Source organism: Panthera onca, chromosome B3 (genome assembly GCF_046562875.1).
Source record: "Panthera onca isolate mPanOnc1 chromosome B3, mPanOnc1 haplotype 2, whole genome shotgun sequence".
Classification (NCBI taxonomy): domain Eukaryota; kingdom Metazoa; phylum Chordata; class Mammalia; order Carnivora; family Felidae; genus Panthera; species Panthera onca.
Genome location: NC_138344.1, coordinates 17,571,622 through 17,592,153, shown reverse-complemented (window position 1 = coordinate 17,592,153; position 20,532 = coordinate 17,571,622). Strand labels below are relative to the sequence as shown.

At 39.7% G+C, this 20,532-nt stretch overlaps 1 protein-coding gene across 10 annotated transcripts in view; it reads left to right on the top strand.

The window, feature by feature from the left end:
• Nucleotides 1-20,532, top strand: part of TTC23 (tetratricopeptide repeat domain 23) — a 105,670-nt gene that overhangs the window by 39,469 nt on the left and 45,669 nt on the right. For all 10 annotated transcript variants that reach the window (XR_009605784.3, XM_060617771.2, XM_060617772.2 and 7 more), the window contains one exon: nt 14,138-14,315. Coding sequence is in view for 9 of the 10 variants with exons in the window: in XM_060617771.2 (XP_060473754.2) it covers nt 14,138-14,315 (178 nt within the window). In the remaining variant the exon portion in view is untranslated. The remainder of the gene's footprint in view (nt 1-14,137; nt 14,316-20,532) is intronic.

The following is a 20,532-nucleotide window of genomic DNA, read 5'->3' as shown; positions in this document are numbered from 1 at the left end:
GCCAACACTTGATACAGTCAAACTTTTTATATGTGCCAATCATATGGTTTCTTTAATTGCATTTCCTTAATAGTGAGGTTGACCATCTTTTCACATGTATACTAGACATTTGGAATTCCTATTGTGTGAATTGTCTATTCATGTCTTTTGCTCATTTTTAAATTGGGCTTTTTTTTTTATTAATTTTTAGACATTCTTCATATTTCTGACAACCAATTATTTGCTACTTACGTATATTGTGTGTGTTCTCCCAGTGTGTACTTCAGGCTTTTCACTTTCTGTAATGTTGACTTTTGATACACAGGAGTTTTTATTTGTAAGATGACTAAATTTACCCATGTTTTCTGTTCTAATTTATATTTTTTGTCTTGTTTAAAAAAAATCCCTCCTTACAGGGGCACCTGGATGGCTCAGTCACTTGAGTGTCCAGCTCTTGGTTTCAGCTCAGGTCTTGATCTATGGGTCATGAGTTCAAGCCCCGCATTGGAATCCACACTGGGTGTGAAGCTTAGTTTAAAAAAAAAAATCCCGGGGCGCCTGGGTGGCGCAGTCGGTTAAGCGTCCGACTTCAGCCAGGTCACGATCTCGCGGTCCGTGAGTTCGAGCCCCGCGTCAGGCTCTGGGCTGATGGCTCGGAGCCTGGAGCCTGTTTCCGATTCTGTGTCTCCCTCTCTCTCTGCCCCTCCCCCGTTCATGCTCTGTCTCTCTCTGTCCCAAAAATAAATAAAAAACGTTGAAAAAAAAAAAAAATTTAAAAAAAAAAATCCTTCCCTACCCAAAATCGTGGAATTACTTTTTGTTACATATTTTTTAAACATATCAAAGTTTTGCTTTTTGAATTTAGGCCTCTAATCCACCTAGAACTTTTGTGTACATTGTATGAGGGATCTAATTTTTCCCCCTGTGGATGACCTAAGTGAGGAGGTAAGTCATTTTAGCTACAAGAGAAAGAAGGACTCAGGATCTAAAGAATTCAGTAGTTTGAAATTTGAGGCCAATAGTAGGCTGACAAAAATCTTTTCAATTTAGAGCGTTCAGAAATGGCAACAGGTCGCCTTCAAGAATGGATCCTCATGTGTGACTATAGCCCTTCAGGGCGGGCACCCTGCTAAGTGCAGCTTGCTGGTTGTCATGGGATTCGTGGGCTGTGCTTTCATTTGGACGTTCTTGTATCAAAGGCAAAACCATGGCCAGTGAAAGTCATGTGTTTGTTCCTGCTGAATTTGCCTGCTTCCAGGTCTCCTTCTCAGCAGATACTCAAATTTCCAGGCAGGGAGGTAATAGAAAGTCAGATGTGAGCACAGTGTGATTAAAAAAAAAAAAAAAAAAATGGTGCTCCCATATCTAAGTAGCCACTCTGGGTAAGTATACGTATACCCAGTGTTCTTGTATTAGGGGTCTAAGGGAAGGAAAACCTCCAGGCCTGGAGTTAGCCAGTAGGGGTTCCATATTGGTTTGCAAGGGCTACCATAACAAAGTACCACCCACTAGGTGACGTGAACCACAGTAAGTTCTTCTCTCACAGTGCTGGAGGCTGGAAGTCTGAGATAAAAGTATTGGCCGTGCAGGTTCCTTCTGGGGGCTGTGAGGAAGAATCTGGTCTGGGCCTCTTTCCCAGCTTCTGGTGGGTTCCTGGCAATCTGGTGTTCCTTGGCTTATAGATGCATCACCCCAATCTTGCCTTCATCTTCACATGGACTGCCCCCTCTATGTGTCTTTGTGTTCAAATTCCTCCTTTTGGTAAGGATACGAGTCACATTGGATTAGGGGGTCTACCTACTCTAGTATGACATCATTTTTAAAAAAATTTTTTAATGTTCATTTTTGAGGAAAAGAGAGAGAGAGTGTGAGTCGGGGAGGGGCAGAGAGAGAGGGAGACACAGAATCCAAAGCAGGCTCCAGGCTCCCAGCTGTCAGCACAGAGCCTGATGGGGGGCTTGAACTCACTCACGAGCCGTGAGATCATGACTCGAGCTGAAATTGGACGCTTAACTGACTGAGCCACCCAGGCGCCCCTAGTATGACATCTTAATTTAACTAATTACATCTGCAACAACCTTAGTCCCAAGTGAAGTCACTGGAGGTGAGGACTCGAATGTAGGAATCTGGGTGGGAGGAAACAGTTCAGGCCCTAATAGGTTTTTACAAAGTTCCTTTTATTCCACCTTTTATAAAATTTCAACAACTTGCTCCACCCTTAATTAGCTCAATAGTCTACAATATTTTGGCTACCAAGTCAATATGAAAACATGTTCTCTTTTTGAAGGTTTTTTTCACTAAAATTTATTCTGGAAGCCATGAAAATGAAGGTATGAACTATCGCCTCAGAGTCTTCTAAGCTAATGGATTTGTATTTGTAGGTTGTTCTTCCCTCCCTCCCTCCCTCTGCAGCTTCTCCTCCCTCCTTCTATCAGGCAGCACTTCATGTTTGCTCTCCCATGGAAGCCCTGCCCAGCCTGCCGCCATCTTGGTCACCTCACACTACTAAGGCAAACCTTCCCCTCAGAATGACCTTGGACTTCCTGGGGATCATATGGCTACTGTCAGACACTGTGCAAGGTGCTGGGATGCCAAGATGAATGAGGCGGGCTTGGACCCTGCCTTCACAGATCCCAGCAGCTGAGTTGCCAGGCAGTTATAATAGAACCTGAAAGATGTTTCCCCAGCAGGGAAGGTTCACAGTTCCGTGGGAGCACAGTCAGGTGTTCACTGAGGCACCCAGCCCAGCCTGGGGTGTCAGGGAACAGAGCAGGGCTTAAGATGAGAAAGCCAGGTGCCCAAGCCACACCATTTAAGGAGGCACTCACTCTTGGATGCCCACCCTGCACTTGCCTGCCCCATGAGAGTGTCACCTTAAATGGTGTGTCAGGGAAGGCTTCCTAAAGGAGGAGACTGTTAAGCTAAAACTAAAAAGAGGAATAGTAGTTAGAAAGATGAATGGAAGTTTGCCAGGCAGAGATGGAAGAAAGAAGAGAACATTCCAGATAGAATGGCCCAGCGAACACCCAGAGTTGAAAGGTACACTTCACGCAAAGGAGGACGGCATCAGGGAAGCTAGATGGGAAGGTTTAGATGATGCTCGAGGGTAATCTGAACTCATCAAGTCCTGAGAAACTCAGGTCCCAGGAGAACCACCGTCACCTCTGTGCCACCTTTGTGCAGTTAGGTGAGTGGACAGAGCCTTTGTGAGAATTGGGAAAGGTGCCCTTTCTTCCAGGCAAACACAGCTTTGTGTCCAAGCACAACAGCTCATCCAGCAGAGCGTGGGCTGGACTGAACTCCCAATGGCCACCTTGGGCAGGTGTCTATCAGAACCTGGGCACAGAGAGAAGGAGCAGGAGTCTATGGGTGCAGAGCCAGGCCCTGCTGGCAGCAGTTTGGGCTCCTGTGTGTGGGACCAGGGCCCCAAACCCATGCCCCGGATGGCTGGGCGGGGGGGCAGCACTCAGCTAGGGGATTGGCCTTTCTATTCTCACCCATCTTTGACACACTCTGAATTCTGCACATCCGGGTAACTTAGGGAGCTGTATAGAACTTATCCTGCTTCTATAACTCACCAGCACTCAAGCTAATTTCCTCGACCACAGCTTATTGGCTTGAAACAATCAGCCAAAGGAAAAAGATTTTGGGTTTATCACCAATTTCTTGATTCTTCCATGTCTGCATACTTGCAGACATCATAACAGGAAATACATTAACATATTTAAACTTACAAAGTGAGGTGCCTGGGTGGCTGAGTCGGTTAACCGTCCAACTTTGGCCCAGGTCGTGATCTCGCGGTTGGTGAGTTTGAGCCCCACATTAGGCTCTCTGCTGTCAGCACAGAGCCTACTTCGGATCCTCTGTCTCCTGCTCTCTCTCTCTCTCTCTCAAAATAAATAAACTTAAAAAAAAATAAACTTACAGGGTAATTGATTTACCAGAATATTCCATTAAGAATAATTTTATGTGGCTTTTCCCTCCATGAATTTCCTGCTTTCTCGTTAGGATTATAATTTTCGTAGACCGAGACATTCCCCCAGAAGACCCAGGCATTGGAGCTCATCAGGAAACAAGCTTACAGCTCTGAAAGAATAGAGAGTGAGGCCAGTAGCTCAGTGTCCCAAGTCCAATTTATGGCCTCCCCTGGGGGATGCCCATTGCTGAGGGGTCAGGTGCAGGAGGACCCACAACATTCTCTGCTCTCCTAATCCTTCAGCCCTAAAAACAGTTGGGTAGGATCGCCTAATCACGCGGGACCAATTTAAAGCCAAAGCACACATCCTTTTCTGACCTGGTTTGTGCTGGTTCAAAATGGCTCAAAGACAATATTAAGAGAAAAGAATTTTGGTTTTTATTTAACATTATTACAATTATTTTAAACGAAAATTAACTAATTTTATGGGTACCACTAAACCTTATCTGTATTTAGTTTTGCTTTGAAATGTTCACAAACTTTTAAATTTATTTTTAAGTTCATTTATTTATTTTGAGAGAGACAGAGATGGTGTGAGCAGGGGAGGGGCAGAGAGAGAGGAAGAGAGAATCCCATGGAGGCTCTGTGTTGCCTGCACAGAGCCAGACTCGGGGCTCCACTCATGAAACTGTGAGATTATGACCTGAGCTGAAACCTAGGGTCAGACGCTTAACCAACTGAGCCACTCAGGTGCCCCACACAAACTTTTTTAAATAACAGATTTAGTGAGCCATAACTGACATACCATACAACTCACCCAACTGAAATACACAGTTCAGTGGTTTTCAGTATATTAACAAACCACAATCGTTTTGACTTTTTCATCCCATTAGCAGTCTCTATTACCATGTTCCCCCAGCCCCTGAAAACTACTAATCTACTTTCTCTCTGTGGATTTGCCTGTTTGGGACATTTCATATACATGGGATCATACAATGTGTGGCCTTTTGTGACATGCTTTTTTTTCCCTTTTTTTTTCTTTGCCTTTTTAAAAAGTGTTTTATTAGTTTCAGGTGTACAATATAGTGATTCAATACTTCCATATGTCACCTGGTGCTCATCATAACAAGTGCACTCCTAAATCCCCATCACCTATTTCACCCACCACCCACCTCCTCCCCTCTGGTAAGCATTGGTTTGTTCTAATTAAAAGTCTTTTTTTTTTTAATTGAAAAAATGTTTTTAAGGCTTTTTAAAGTAATCTCTACACCCACCTTGGGGTTCAAACTTACAACCTCGAAACCAAGAATCACGTGTTCTACTTACTGAACCAGACAGGCACCCCAAGAGTCTGTTTCCTGATTTTTCTCTCCCTCTCTCTCTTTTTCCCCTTCGCTCATTTGTTTTGTTTCTTAAATTTTACATATGAGTTAAGTCCTATTTTGATATTTGTCTTTGACTGACTTAGTTTGCTTAGCATTTTCATTATATTCTCTAGCTCCATCCATGTCATTGCAAATGGCCAGATTTCATTCTTTTTTACAGTTGAATAATATTCCATTGTACATATATACCACATTCATCAATCAGTGGACACAGGTTGCTTCCATAATTTGGCTATTGTAATTAATGCTGCCATAAACATAGGGGTGCATGTATCTCTTTGAATTAGTGTTTTGTATTCTTTGGGTGAATACCCAGTAGTGTGATTGCTGGATAGTAGGGTACTTCTATTTTTAACTTTTTGAGGAACCTCCATACTATTTTCCAGAGTGGCTGCACCAGTTTGCATTCCCACCAACAGTGCACGAGGGTTTCTTTTTCTTCACATTCTCACCAAACACCTGTTGTTCCTTGTGTTGTTGAGTTTAGCCATTCTGACAGGTGTGAAGTCATAGCTCATTGTAGTTTTGATGTGTATTTCCCTGATGGTGAGTGATGATGAACATCTTTTTACATGTCTGTTGTCTATCTGTGTGTTTTCTTTGGAGAAATGTCTGTTTATATCTTCTGCCCATTTTGTAACTGGTGGGGTGTTGACTTTTATAAGTTCTTTATTTATTTTGGATACTAACCCTTTATTGGATATGTCATTTGCAAATATCTTCTCCCATTCCGTAAGTTGCCCTTTAGTTTTGTTGATTATTTTCTTCACTATGTAGAAGCTTTTTATTTTAATCCAGTCCCAATAGTTTATTTTTGCTTTTGTTTCCCTTGCCTCAGGAGACATCTCTAGAAAGAAGTTGCTTTGACTAATATCAAAGTAGTTACTGCCTATGTTATCCTCTAGGATTTTTATGGTTTCAGATCTCACATACAGATCTTTAAACCATTTTTGAATTTATTTTTATGTATGGTGTAAGAAAGTGGTCCAGTTTCATTCTTTTGCATGTTGTGGTCCAGTTTCCCAACAACATTGGCTGAAGGGATGATCTTGTTTTCCATTGGATATTCTTTCTCATTTTGTTGAAGATTATTTGACCGTATAGTTGTGGGTTTATTTCTGGGTTTTCTATTCTGCTCCACTGATCTATGGTGTCTATTTTTGTGCCATTACCATACTGTTTTGGTTGCTACAGCTTTGTAATGTACATTTAAGTCTGGAATTGTGATGCCTCCAGCTTTGCTTTGCTTTTTCAAGATTGCTTTGGCTATTTGGGGTCTTTTGTGGTTTCAAACAAATTTTAGGATAGTTTGTTCTAGTTCTGTGAAACATGCTGTTGGTATTTTGATGGGGACTGCATTAAATACATAGATTGCTTTGGGTAGTATAGACATTATAGCAATATTTGTTCTTCCAATCCATGAACATGGGATGTCTTTCCATTTCTTTGTGTTGTCTTCAATTTCTTTCATCAGTATTTTATAGTTTTCAGAGCACAAGTCTTTCACCTCTTTGGTGAGGTTTATTCCTAGTATCTTATTCTCTTCGGTGCAGTCATGAATGGGACTGTTTTCTTAATTTCTCTTTCTGCTACTTCATTATTGGTGTATAGAAATACAACAGATTTGTGGACATTGATTTTGTATCCTGCGACTTTACTGAATTCACTTGTCAGTTCTAACGGGTTTTTTTGGTGGACTCTTTTGGTTTTCTGTATATTGTATCATGTCACCTGCAGATAGTGAAAGTGTTACTTCTTCCTTACTGATTTGGATCCCTTTTATTTCTTTTTGTTGTCTGATTACTGTGGCTAAGACTTCCAGTGCTGTGTTGAGTAAAAAAGTGGTGATAGTGGACATCCTTGTCTTTTTCCTGACCTTAGCAAGAAAACCCTCAGTTTTTCTCCATTAAGGATAATGTTAGCTGTGGGGTTTTCATATATGGCCTTTATTATGTTGAGATATGCTCCCTCTAAACCTACTTTGTTGAGGGTTTTTATTAGAAGATGTTGTACTTGTCAAATGCATTTTTGGCGTCTATTGAAATGTTCATATGGTTCTTATCCTTCCTCTTATTGATAGGTTGTACGATGTTGATTGATTTGCAAATATTGAACCACCCTTGCAGCCCAGGAATAAATCCCACTTCATCATGGTAAATGATTTTTTAAATGTATTGTTGGATTTGGTTTGCTAGTATTTTGTTGAGGATTTTTGCATCTATGTTAGTCGGGAATATTGGTGTGATTCTCTTTTTTTAGTAGTGTCTTTATCTGGTTTTGGTATCGGGGTAATACTAGCCTCATAGAATAAATTTGGAAGTTTTCCTTCCTTTTCTGTTTTTGGGAATAGTTTGAGAAGAATACGTATTAACTCTTTTTTATTTTTTTTATTTTTTATTTTTTTTAATTAAAAAAATCTTTATTTATTTTTGAGAGAGAGAGAGACAGAGTGCGAGTGGAGGAGGAACAGAGAGAGGGAGACAAAGAATCCGAAGCAGGCTGCACAGAGCCTGATGTGGGGCTTGAACTCACAAACTGTGAGATCATGACCTGAGCCAAAGTCAGATGCTTAAACTACTGAGACACCCAGGCGCCCCTTAACTCTTTTTTCAACGTTTGGTAGACTGGGGCGCCTAGGTAGCTCAGTCAATTAAGCATCTGACTCTTGGTTTCAGCTTAGCTCACAATCTCATGCACAATTCCTGAGTTCCAGTCCCACATCCAGCTCTGTGCTGACAGCACAGATCCTGCTTGGGATTCTGTCTCTCCCTCTTTTTCTGCCTCTACCCTGCTCATACACATTCATTCTCTCTCTCTCTCTCTCAACAAATAAAACTTTAAAAAATGAATAAGTGTTGGGTAGAATTCACCTGTGAAGCCATCTGATCCTTGGACTTTTGTTTTTGGGAGTTTTTTGATTACTAATTCAACTTATTTGCTGGTTATTGGTCTGTTCAAATGTTCTATTTCTTCCTGTTTCAGTTTTGGTAGTTTATATGTATCTAGGAATTTATCCATTTCTTCCAGGTTGTCCAGTTTGTGGGCATATAGTTTTGCATAATATTCTCTTAGAATTGTTAGTATTTTTGTGGCATTGGTGATTATTTCTCCTTTCTCAATTGTGATTTTATTTATTTGAGTCCTTTCTCTTTTTTTCTTGGTAAGTCTGACTAGAGGTTTATCAATTTTATTGATTTTTCTCAAAGAACAAGTTCTTAGTTTCATCGATTAGTTCTGTTGTGTTTTTTTAGTTTCTATATCATTTATTTCTGTTCTAATCTTTATTATGTCCTTACTTCTGCTGGTTTTAAGTTTTGCTTGTGGTTCTTTTTCTAGCTCCTTTAGGCATAAGGTTAGGTTATTTGTGGCTGCCCTTTTTCACTTGATGATTGGAACCCTTACATACTGCTGGTGGGAATATAAAATGGTTTCTGGAAAATAAAAAATGGTTTCTGGAATATAAAAATGGTTTCTGGAAAATTTTTACAAATCATATTTCTGGTGAGGGACCTGCATCCAGAATAAATAAACAACTCCTACAACAATAATAACAAGACAACCCAATTTAAAGACAAGCAAAGTTTCCAAATAGCCATTTCTCCAAGGAAGATATACAAATGGTCAATAAGCACATAAAGAGATGTTCATCGTCATTAATCATCAAGGAAATGCATATCAAAACTACAGTGAGATAACCCTTTACACTCACTAGGATAGTGGCTATAATAATAATAAAGATAGTAACAAGTGCTAGCAAGGATGTGGAAAAATTGGAACCCCTACATACTGCTGGTGGAAATATAAAATGGTGCAGCTACTTTGGAAAATAGCGTCAGTTTCTCAAAAGTTTCCATATAGAATTACAATATGATGCAATAATTTCAATCCTAGGTAAATACCCAAAGGAAATGAAAATACGCATCCACATAAAAACTTGTACACAATGTTCATAACAGTCAAAAGGCATAAACCACCCAAATGTCCTCCAAGGAATGTCCGTGCTGAGCAATGAGTAAATAAAGTGGCCAGTGAAGTGTATGACACCACTCGACCACTAGAATGAGGCTAGAACATTCATTGCCACATTTTGATATGTGATTAAGTGAAAGAAACAGGTTATAAAACATTAAGATTCTTTTAAAAAATATGTGTGGAAAATCATCCGGAAAGGTGTGTATCAAGGTATACAGTACTCATCTTTGGATGTCGTGATTGTGTAGTTTTTATTTTTATTTTTCTATCTCTTTTTTTTAAATGACGGATACGTATTATTCTTATAATAAAATATCCTCAACATTTTTAAAAGCTTAGCTGGATAAGAAAATGCCTTCCACACTGGCACATGAGTTTGGCTGATTATCCTTATTATTTGGACTTTCCAAAATCTTCTGCGGGTGGGTGTGAGACCACAGTTGAGCCTGTTTCAACAGGAGAACAACCTGAGGCCGTGGCACTCAGTTCCGTATAGACTACCGGTTGGGAGGGGAAGGAGTGAAAGGTATGACGAGGTATAGGCATTTAATGCCAATCTATAGAACTTGCTTCAGTTTGCAGAGCATTTTAGACATCTTCTTGGGTTCTCACAACAACCCTATTGGACACCAGTGTTGAGATGAGGAAACCAAGGTTCAGAGATGTTTTGTTCTTGCCCAGGGTTGTGTGGCCTCATCACTAAGAATGCTCAAACTATGGTTGGGGTTTTCTACTGCTGCAGCACTTGTAACTGACTGTCCTGCCTCTCATCTTGAGTCCCTCTTTTTTTAAAAAATATTTTTAATGTTTATTTATTTTTGAGAGAGAGAGAGAGAGAGAGAGAGAGAGTGTGTGTGTGTGTGTGTGTGTGTGTGTGTGTGAGCAGGAGAGGGGCAGAGAGAGAGGGAGACACGGAATCTGAAGCAAGCTCCAGGCTCCGTGCTGTCAGCACATAGCCCAATGTGGGGCTTGAACCCCCAAACTGTGAGATCATGACCTGAGCCAAAGTGAGACACTTAACTGACTGAGCCACCTAGGCAGTCCCTGTGTCCCTCTTTTTATAAAATTTGCTCCAAGAGTCTGGTATTTGAAAGATCACTTTCTGATACCTGAAAAAGTGATGTGGTGTTAACCTGGGGTGATAGGCTGTGCTTTTGGCTAAGAGAGTAGTAGGTTAATGGTAAAAAGGAAGAGCAAGTTGTCCCTGTTCTCCACCATTACAAACTCTCAAATACTTTTCTTTAGTGTTCTATCTTGGGAAAGGAAAAATTGTTATTGTATGAATTCACTTATGCCTTGTTATTGTTTACTTTTCTATATATTTTTTTGCATTTGTAAGCTTGATTACTAAGCTTCGAATTTTGCTTTCCTTTAAAACTTTTGCTCAAACGAAATCATCTTGTATTACAAATACTTTGTATTTGCTTTATTACCCTTCCATGATTTTTACAGCAGCCTTGGAAACAAAAAATCCATTCTTTATTTCCTTGGCACATGTTTCATCACCTATGAACATGAGAAAGGAAGGAGGTGATTTTTTCCCCCTTTGCTCAAATATCTGTGGCATTGTTGGAGTTCTCAAGGTTAAATTAGATGGAAAAAATCTGAAGTCATTTTGGAAGTATGTAGCTTTCTCTGGATTCTAGACCTGACTTTGGCAAACTTCTTCTGTAAAGGCCCACACAGTAAATATTTCAGGCTTTTTGGTACCCACTGCATTGCAGCTACTCAGCTCCACCATTATAGTGCTACAGCAGCCATGGGCAATGTGTAAACAAGTGGGTGTGGCTGTGTGCCAATAAAACTTTATTTACAAAAAAAGACAGTGAGCAGATTTGGTGCACAGGCCACAGTTTGCTGCCTCCTGTTTTCAGTTGTCTACCAGGAATCTCATTTTTGGGCTAAGTGATTTGTTATCAGCCATATGTTTCAAAGCCTCATTCTGTCACCAAAGATGCAAGTGGGTTTTCTCTTCAAAAACAAAATATGATACTTACAATGCTAATTATTGCTCACTACATCCAAAGTTCAGTAAGAGTCAGAAGACAAGCCCAGTATTACTAGGTCGCCTACTAATCTCTTCCTTTCTAAGATTAAGAGTTGCTGCAAGCTGGAACCTGGACCTGACTTGGTCCAGGAACATATCCCTGACCGTCTCCTGTGTTTCAACTTCTTGCCATTTGTAGAACACATCCAAGTTCATAAGCTATTCCATCAGCATTTTATTTCACTGTTGCCATCGGAAGCGTAGATCTGAGCAGCATCTTCTATCAATCAATTTCTTTGAAATTTATTAGAGAGCAAAAATAGTTGTGCAAAAAGTCCGGTAACTGAGTTAAAAAAAAGACCTATATATTTGTGTGTGTGTGTGTGCGTGTGTGCGTGCGCGTGTGTGTGTGTGTGTGGTTTCCTAGTCACGTGCTCATATTATGTCTCAGTTTACCCATGGGCAGCTGGGAATTATAAGGCCTTTTTGTAGTAAAGATGCTAGGGTAAAGGGTAATGTAGAGAGGGTTGGTGCCTTTCATAATGAATCTTGTATGTAAAATTTTTCCATGCATGAAGAAAGTGTCTATTTCTTAGCAAATATTTTAGAGAAGGTTGTTTTTAAATGTCTACTATTGTGTTTGCTAAACAAAATAGACAGATATATATTTTTTACGTGAAAGAGTTTTATCCCAAGAAGCTAAAGAATCTTCCCAGCACCACCTTTACTTACAATTTTTTGATTAACATTTTTCTGATGTAAGTACAATATAATTCTGATGTAAATACAATAAATGTAAATACAATAAAATTCTGATGTAATACAATTTAAATTTTTTTAATGTTTCATTTGCTTTTAAGACAGACAGAGACAGAGCATGAGTGGGGATGGGGCAGAGAGAGAGGGGGACACAGAACCCGAAGTAGGCTCCAGGCTCCGAGCTGTGAGCACAGAGCCCGATTCAGGGCTCGAACTCAGGAACCATGAGATCATGACCTGAGCTGAAGTTGAGATCATGACCTGAGCCAAAGTTGGACGCTTAACCAACTGAGCCACCCAGGTGCCCCACAATTTAAAAATTTTTTAATGTTTATTTATTCTTGAGAGAGAGAGAAAGAGAGACAGACAGACAGATCATGAGCAGGGGAGGGGCAGAGAGAGAGACACACACATAGAATCTGAAGCAAGCTCCAGGCTCTGAGCTATTACCCCAGAGCCCAGTGCAGGGCTCAAACTCATGAACCTCAAGATCATGACCTGAGCCTAAGTCAGACACTGAACTAAGTCATCCAGGCACCCCAGTAATACAATTTTATAGAAGATAATTTGGGAAATTTAGAAAGCATAAACAAGACAGGTAAAATCACTCACAACCAACTCCTTCCAGATAACTATTGAGTGGTAAGATTTTAGTGTCCATTTAGATATCTCTTTATGCATATATGTACATATAGATTAGATATAACATTTTCACCTGCATAGGATATTATAGAAAGCATTTTTTGTATTCTGCCTTTTATACTTATACTTTTATACTTCTATGTTGGTAAATATGGATCAACGTTAACTTTAATGGCTATGTGGCATTCTACAGTATAGATATGCTTACTGTAATCTGCTTGAATGATCTCCTATTGGTATATTTTAAGTGCTTTGTACTTTTCCACTATTACAAAGAGTGCTTAGGTAAACCTTCTTATACATATCTTCTTGCCCTGCCAGAATATCTCTTCAAGATAAACTACTAAAAGTGAAATTAGCAGAAATACGTGTGTGCTTTTATATATCTATATATATATATGTGTGTGTGTGTGTATAATTTTGATATAGAGATGTTTATGCTCAAATTATATTCTTTCTAACAGTTAAAGAGAGTGCTTTATACCCTCACCAATACTGGAAAATTTCTGTAATTTCTCAACAGATCAGTTATCAGCATCTTGGCATCCTTTATGGTTGTTATTGTTTTGTTAAGTATTTTATGATTTTATAGCCAAGTCATGGGAAGAGCCCAAATGTCCGTCAACTGATGAATGGATAAAGAAAGTGTGATTTGTATATACAATGGAATACTGCTTGGCAATGAGAAAGAATGAAATCCTGTCATTGCAGTGATGTAGATGGAACTGGAGGATATTATGCCAAGTGAAATAAGTCACTCAGAGAAAGACAGATATCAAATGTTTTCACTTATATGTGGAATTTGAGAAACTTAACAGAAGACCATTAGGGGAGGAGAAGGGGAAAAAATAGTTTCAAACAGAGAAGGAGTCAAACCATAAGAGACTCTTAAATGCAGAGAACAAACTGAGGGTTGATGGTGAGGTACAGGAGAGAGGGAAAAATGGGAGATGGGCATTGAGGAGGGCACTTGTTGGGATGAGCCCTGAGTGTTGTATGTAAGCGATGAATCATGGGAATCTACTCCTAAAGCCAAGAGCACACTGTATACGCTGTATGTTAGCTAACTTGACAACAAATTTTTTTTTTAAGTATTTTATGTTTTTTAAACCAACACCTGCATGGCACCTACTATATGTCAGAGACCATTCTGAGCATTTTTATGAGTGTTGACTAATTTAATCTTCATTATAGCCCAGTAAAGGAAGCAGTTATTATTCTTAACTTAGAGATGAGGAAGAGGTAAAGCAACTGGAAATTCACACATCTAATAGGTAGTAGAGCCAGGATCTGAAACTTCCTGGTTATTCTGAAGTCCATCCTCCTGACCACTATGCCCTGCGGGCTCCTGGGAAAAACAGAAACTTAGCTGGCTAGGAAATGAACCTGACAACAGGGGTCAGAGAGCCAAATCCTAACCACCAGATCGCCTATTTTTCCCACCTATGTGTCTTCTATTTCATTATTTAAAAAATAATGTCTCTGATGATTTTTTAGGATGTATCAAAGTCAGAAGAAATCAAAAGAAGCCCTGCCCCACTATCAAGAGGCTTTAGAATACACTGAGATCAGTCGAGGTGAAAAAAGTCTTGAATGTGTACCAATATTGAAGGAATTGGCAGGTGTAGAGCGAGCCCTGGGAGTTCACGACGCATCCATCAACCATTTTCTACAGGTAAGCCGGAACATACTGGCCACCAAAGCTCTTCTGGACTCAGTGCTTCTCATAGACACAAGTGGAACAGCAGCTCTGAGAATGCCTGGTTTTGTTATTTGCTCTGGATATGTAGAACACTTGTCCTGGAGTAAATGTTCAACAAACATTTTCATATAGATGACCAAGTGGATGAGTGTGGGACAGTGGTCCACTGTTACCAGGTGCATGGTCCTCAAACAGCCTGAGACTCCCTGAAGATGGCTTTTCTCGTATTAGGGGCATAAGTCAAGTCTTATTTCCTGAAGTTCTTTATCCTTTCATGTTTATCTATTTAGAGCTTATGTTATCAAGCTGATGAGGGTTTTTTTCTACTGTACTCTAAAATATTCACCTGAAGCTGCTTGGAGTTGTCATTTATTAGCTGCTGATATACTTTGTCATCATAGGATTCCTGTGTGAGTGTGTCAATCGGGGTTCTACAGAGAAACAGAACCAATAGGATACATACATAGAAAGAAATAAAGAAATTGATTTTAGAGAATTGGCTGACACAATTGTGGGGGCTGACAAGTCCAAAATCCATAAGGTAGGCAGGCGGACTGAAAACTCAGGCAGGATCTCTACGTTATAGTCTTGAGGCAGAATTCCTTCTTCTCTTATCACTTATATGTGGAATTTAAGAAACAAAACAGATGAACATATTGGGGGGGGTTGGAAAGAAAAGAGAGGGAAATAAACCATAAAAGACTTTTTTAATTTTTATTTTTTGAGAGAAAGAGAGAAAGCACACATGCACCCATGTGAGCAAGCGGGGGGAGGGCAGAGAGAGAGAGAGAGAGAGAGAGACAGAATCTTAAACAGACTCCATGCCCAGCACAGAGCCCAGAGTGGGGCTCAATCTCACGACCATGAGATCATGACCTAAGCCGAAATCAAGAGTTGGACGCTAAACTTATTGAGTCACCCAGACAACTGAAAGAGACTCTTAAGGAGATTTCAGAACAAACTGAAGGTTGATGGAGGGAGGTGGATAGGAGATGGGCTTGATGGGTGATGGGCATTAAAGAGGGCACTAGTTATGATGAGCACTGGGTGTTATATGTAAGTGATGAATCACTGAATTCTACTCCTGAAACCAATATTGCAGTGTATGTTAATTAAGTAGAATTTAAATAAAAATTTGAAAAGAAAAATAGAAGAATTCCTTCATCTCCAGGAAACCCCAGCATTTTGCTCTTTAGGCATTCTACTGATTCTATAAGGCCCATTCACATCGTTGAGGGCAATCTCTTTACTCCAAGTCCAATGTAAATGTTAAAAATACATTCACAGCAACATCTAGACTGGTGTTTGACTTAAAAACTGGGCACCATGGCCTAGCCAAGTTGACACATAAAATTAACCATCACAATGAGTTTGATGTTTTTATATTCATCATCTGCTAAAAACCCATGTTAAATTGTTTTCCCAGAATTTTTCCCTATTAAAGTTTTAAAATATAGACCGAACTCATTCTTGTTATTTCAAATGAGATGCAACAATCTGGGACTAAGAGTTCCATATTGTTATTTCCTTTTTAAGTTTGACCATTTATAGCCCATCCACAGTTTATTAGAATGTCCCTTTCTGTCACTCTATCTGGATTTTCTCTCTTAATTACTGTCACCCTGTGACACATTTTTATTTCCCATTTATAGATAAGGAAGTCAAGAATTAGAAAGGTTGAGGGATATGCCCAGGCATACCCTCCGTGCCTATAAATGACATAACCCAGATTCAAACCCAGTATTTTTTAGAAAGATTGTTCTGGCTGGTATGTAGGAGAATGGATCAAGGAAGATGTGCCAAGAACATAGGTAGACCAGTTAGGAGACTATCAAAGTAGCAAAGGCGGAAGTTGATGGCACCTTGGACACGGACGATGATAGCAAGGATGCAGAGAAGCAGATGGTTTGACAAAGATGTAGGAGACCTAATTGATGAGATATGGAGATTGATTGGATGTGGAGAAAAGAAGGAATAGGGAAGAATCAATGATGACTCCTGAGTTTCCAGTCTGAACAACTGTGTGGATGTTTGTGCCAGTTACAGTGGGGGAGCAGGAGTGACAGGTGATGGAGAGATGGTAAGCTCAGGTTTCAATGGCGAGTCTGAGGTGCCCGCGAGGCATATAGGTGGAAATGCCATCTAGTAAATTAGATAATCAGGACTAGAGCTCAGAAAATGGATCAGGAAGTCATCTACTTGTATGCAGTAATTGCCTTGGGAAAGGATGAGATCACCCTGGGAGTGAGGGGGTTATTGAGTGAGAAGAGACAAGGACATGACAGAGCCTTGAGTAACTTCAGTGTTCATTGGTCCAGTCAAAAAAGATAACCTGGCAAAGAAAGCAAAGATGAATTTGGCAGAAAAAAACATGAGGAAAAGTGAAAGCTGTATTTTCTGTGTCCTTTAATACCATGTGCTATTGTGAAGGACACAGAGCTGTTGGGAGAATAAATGAGTTAATATTCATAAAGTGCTTAGCACAGTGCCTGATATATAGTGCCACACAAGATTTTTAACGTTTCTCTCTTCGCTTTCCTTTCCTTTGTTATCTTTTTCTTTCTCTGATGACTTTGTCGAGGGAAACAGGGCAATGATGAGGCAGAAATCAGATTGTATGGTGAGTGAGATGTGAGGCAGCAAAGGTAATAAACATAGGTACCTGTTTCCCAAAATACTGAGAGGTGAGGAAGGCCGGCCCAGGCAGAGGGAAGAGTGTGTGCAAAGGTCTGAAGGTGAGACATAGCTCGACGTTCAGGGAACTACAAGAAATCCCCTCTGCCTGGGCAGTGGGAATGGTGAAGGTGGTCAATGGGTGTCTTCAAGCAGGATGTTGAAAGTCATGCTGAGGAATTTGAGCTTCACCCTAAAGGCAGTTCAGTGTTTCCAAGTAGATAGATTGACATCATGAGATTATCATTCTAGAAGGGTCACTATGTGGTATGCAGAGTGGACTGGATGGGAGAGAGAGAAGCAGGGAGGTCACTCAGGAGATGGCAGCAGCAGGCTAGGTAGGGGATGATGACACCTCGACTCAGGTAGTGACATGGAAATAAAGAACGTGGACAGACTTGAGAGATGCTTGGAGAGTAGAAACAACGGGCATGGGAGTGGGGGAGTGAAGGAGGTGGAGCAGTCTGGTGTTATGCCGGGTTTCTAGCTAAGGTCACTATGCTGCTGGTGGGCCCATTTACTGAGTGCAGGAATACTCAATGGGCATGCCATTTTTTGTTGGTAACAATAATCCTGAATATTCTTTTTTGTTGTTGTTGTTAAAGTTAATTTATTTTGAGAGGGAGAGCTTGAGCAGGGGAGGGGCAGAGAGAAAGGGAGAGAGAGAGAATCCCAAGCAGGCTCTGCACTGTCAACGCAGAGTCAACTCAGGGCTTGAACCCATGAACCTTGAGATCATGACCTAAGCCCAAACCAAGAGTTGGATGCTTGACTGACTGAGCCACCCAAGTGCCCCTATTCTGAATATTCTTAGACAAATGTTTTTTTCTTTGATTTTTTGCTGGTATAAAGTTCCAGAAATTAAACCACTAGGAGAAAAGATGTGAATATTTTCTAGTTCTTTCTTCAGATTGACATTCTGAGGTTATGTCGATTTACCTCGCCACCAAAAGTGGGTTTTGCTTTGTTCTTTGTTGAACCAGTTTCACAGCAACCTTGCCAACTCTTTTACACTATTCTACTCCCACATTGTAGAATAGAGGCTCAAATTTAATTTAAAATGTTTTTCTTAATTCAGTTTTCCTAAATGTTTCCTGATTATATCCAGATCTGCCCTTAAAATCTCAGTGCAATCTTTGCTATACCAGCTTCTAAAGTTCAAAGACATCAAGTAATAAGAGGCTCAGGGTCCCCCAGCAAGGGTCATTACCAGTAACAAAATTCACTGGAATGAAAGATAGGTGGCTTCTAAGACCTAACAACATTCAATGCCAAAAACTTGAGTTTGGTTTAGAAAAGCATTTTCCAAACTGTGTTCCATAGGATACTAGCACCTCACAAGAATTCATAGAGATTCATAGGTCTTCCTAGAAAAGATGTCTGTGGTTAAATAAATTTGAGAACTATTAAGTTAAAATTAAACAGATGTCTCTAAGACATGGTTTTACATACAGTGCATTAAAAATCTTAATGTGGATTGTGAATGCAAATGAGGGTCAAATACATCTGTGACACACTAGTGTTGCCTGGGCCATAGTTTAGGAAACACTGGCTGAAATAAATTGGAATTTCTAAAGGCAGGGATCATCAAAGGGATTCAAATGTAAATACTACTTTCCAGTGTATTAGGTCTTCCCACTCCTAAGAACCCTTAGTACTATGTGAAGGGAAAATGGGTTAGGTAATGCCTCTTGTCTGTAGGGCCCAGATTCACCATTTTAAAGTACTTTGTCATATTCATTCTATCTATTTTTATAGACATACTCACACACAGACACGTACATATATGCACAGAGTGGTAAATATTTACATTTTGTAATCATCTGAAAGTATTTGAATATGCCATGTCCTTTTATCCCTGAGTACTTAACAAGGGTATTCTTTTATGTAATCGCAGTACAGTTATCAAATTCAGGAATGTTCATGTTGGTACAGGCCATATTCTATTTTGTCAGTTGTCCCAATACGGCCCCTTATGTTTTTGTATTCATTTAGTTGTTATGCGTCTGTTCTTTAATCTAGAATGGCTTCTCAGCTTGTCTTTGTCTCCTTTGACATTGAAATTTTTGAAGACTATAGGCCAGTCATTTGTACCTTAGTTTGGGTTCATCTGATATTTTCTTGTGACTAAATTTGACAATGCATGCCCTGCTAGGATACTACAAAAGGATATTGTATTTCTTAGGGTATTGCCTCAGGAGGCACATGATATCTACCTGTCCTTCATTAGTGACATTAAATTCATCACCTAATCACAGTGATTCTTCCCTGTATAATAACTATTTTTCTCCTTGCAGCCAATAAGCATTCTGCAGAGAGACATTTTTAAGACCATGTAAATATCCCACTCCTTTGCAAATTTTCTCTACACTTAGCATTGATGAATCTTTCCCAAACCAGTCTTTACTGTGGTGGTTGCAGATTCATGACTTTCCATTCTGCCATTCCATCCACGTTTATCAGTTGACATTCTCCTGTTACGAATGTCCCTTCCTCCTCCCACCAAGTTATTTACTTGTTGCGTGTGTGTTCGCTTTTTTCACTTAACACCGTATCTTGGAAATCACTTTATAGCAGTTCATTCATTTGTACAAAAATATAATATCCCGTTTTAGGCACCTAGTGTGTTTTGCTCAAATAGTTTTCTGTTTGGGCATTTAGATAGGTTCCTATATTTTGTAATTATAAGTAATGTTGTAATGAATAATCTTACACACACATATTTTTATATTGTTGCAGTCGTATCTTCAGGGTAAATTCCTAGAAGTGGGACTGCTCAGTCAGAGGGAGCAAACATGTGTTGATAGTTTTACGGGATATTGCCTTTCATTGGGCTTCTACTATTTCTGCTCCTGCCAGCAATGTCTGAGTGCATTTGTTTCCTGACAGCCTCTTCCAAAGGAGAGTATTGTCAAGACTTTGAATTACTTCCTATCCATCTCAGTATAGGTTTAATCTGCAAAATGGAATTAAATATCATTTCATAGGTTCAATGGATCTTCTTAATACATTTTTTGTGAATTTTCTTTTCATACCATTTGTCTACTTTTTAATAGAATTTTTATTCTAGTTTATTTTATTCAGTTTCCCTTAACTGTTAAAAGTCTTTACATACCCCACGTATCGCCCTTTAATCTGTGACATATATTAGAAGTCTTTTCACCCAATTTGTCACTCGTGTTTTATTTTGTTCATAGTGTTTCTATTGAGATGTCATATACCATGAAGGTCACCCTTTTAAGGTGTGCAATTTAGTGGTTTTATTATATTCATAGAGTTGTGCAAGCATTACTGCTAATTGCAGAACATTTCTTTTTTTTTTTAAGTTTATTTATTTTGAGAGAGAGAAAGAGAGAGAGCACAAGTGGGGAAAAGGCAGAGAGAAGGAGAGACAGAATCCCAAGCTGGCTCCGCATCATCAGCACAGAGCCCGAGGCAGGGCTTGAACTCAGGAACCACGAGATCATGACCTGAGCTGAGATCAAGAATCAGACACTTAACCGACTGCGCCACCCAG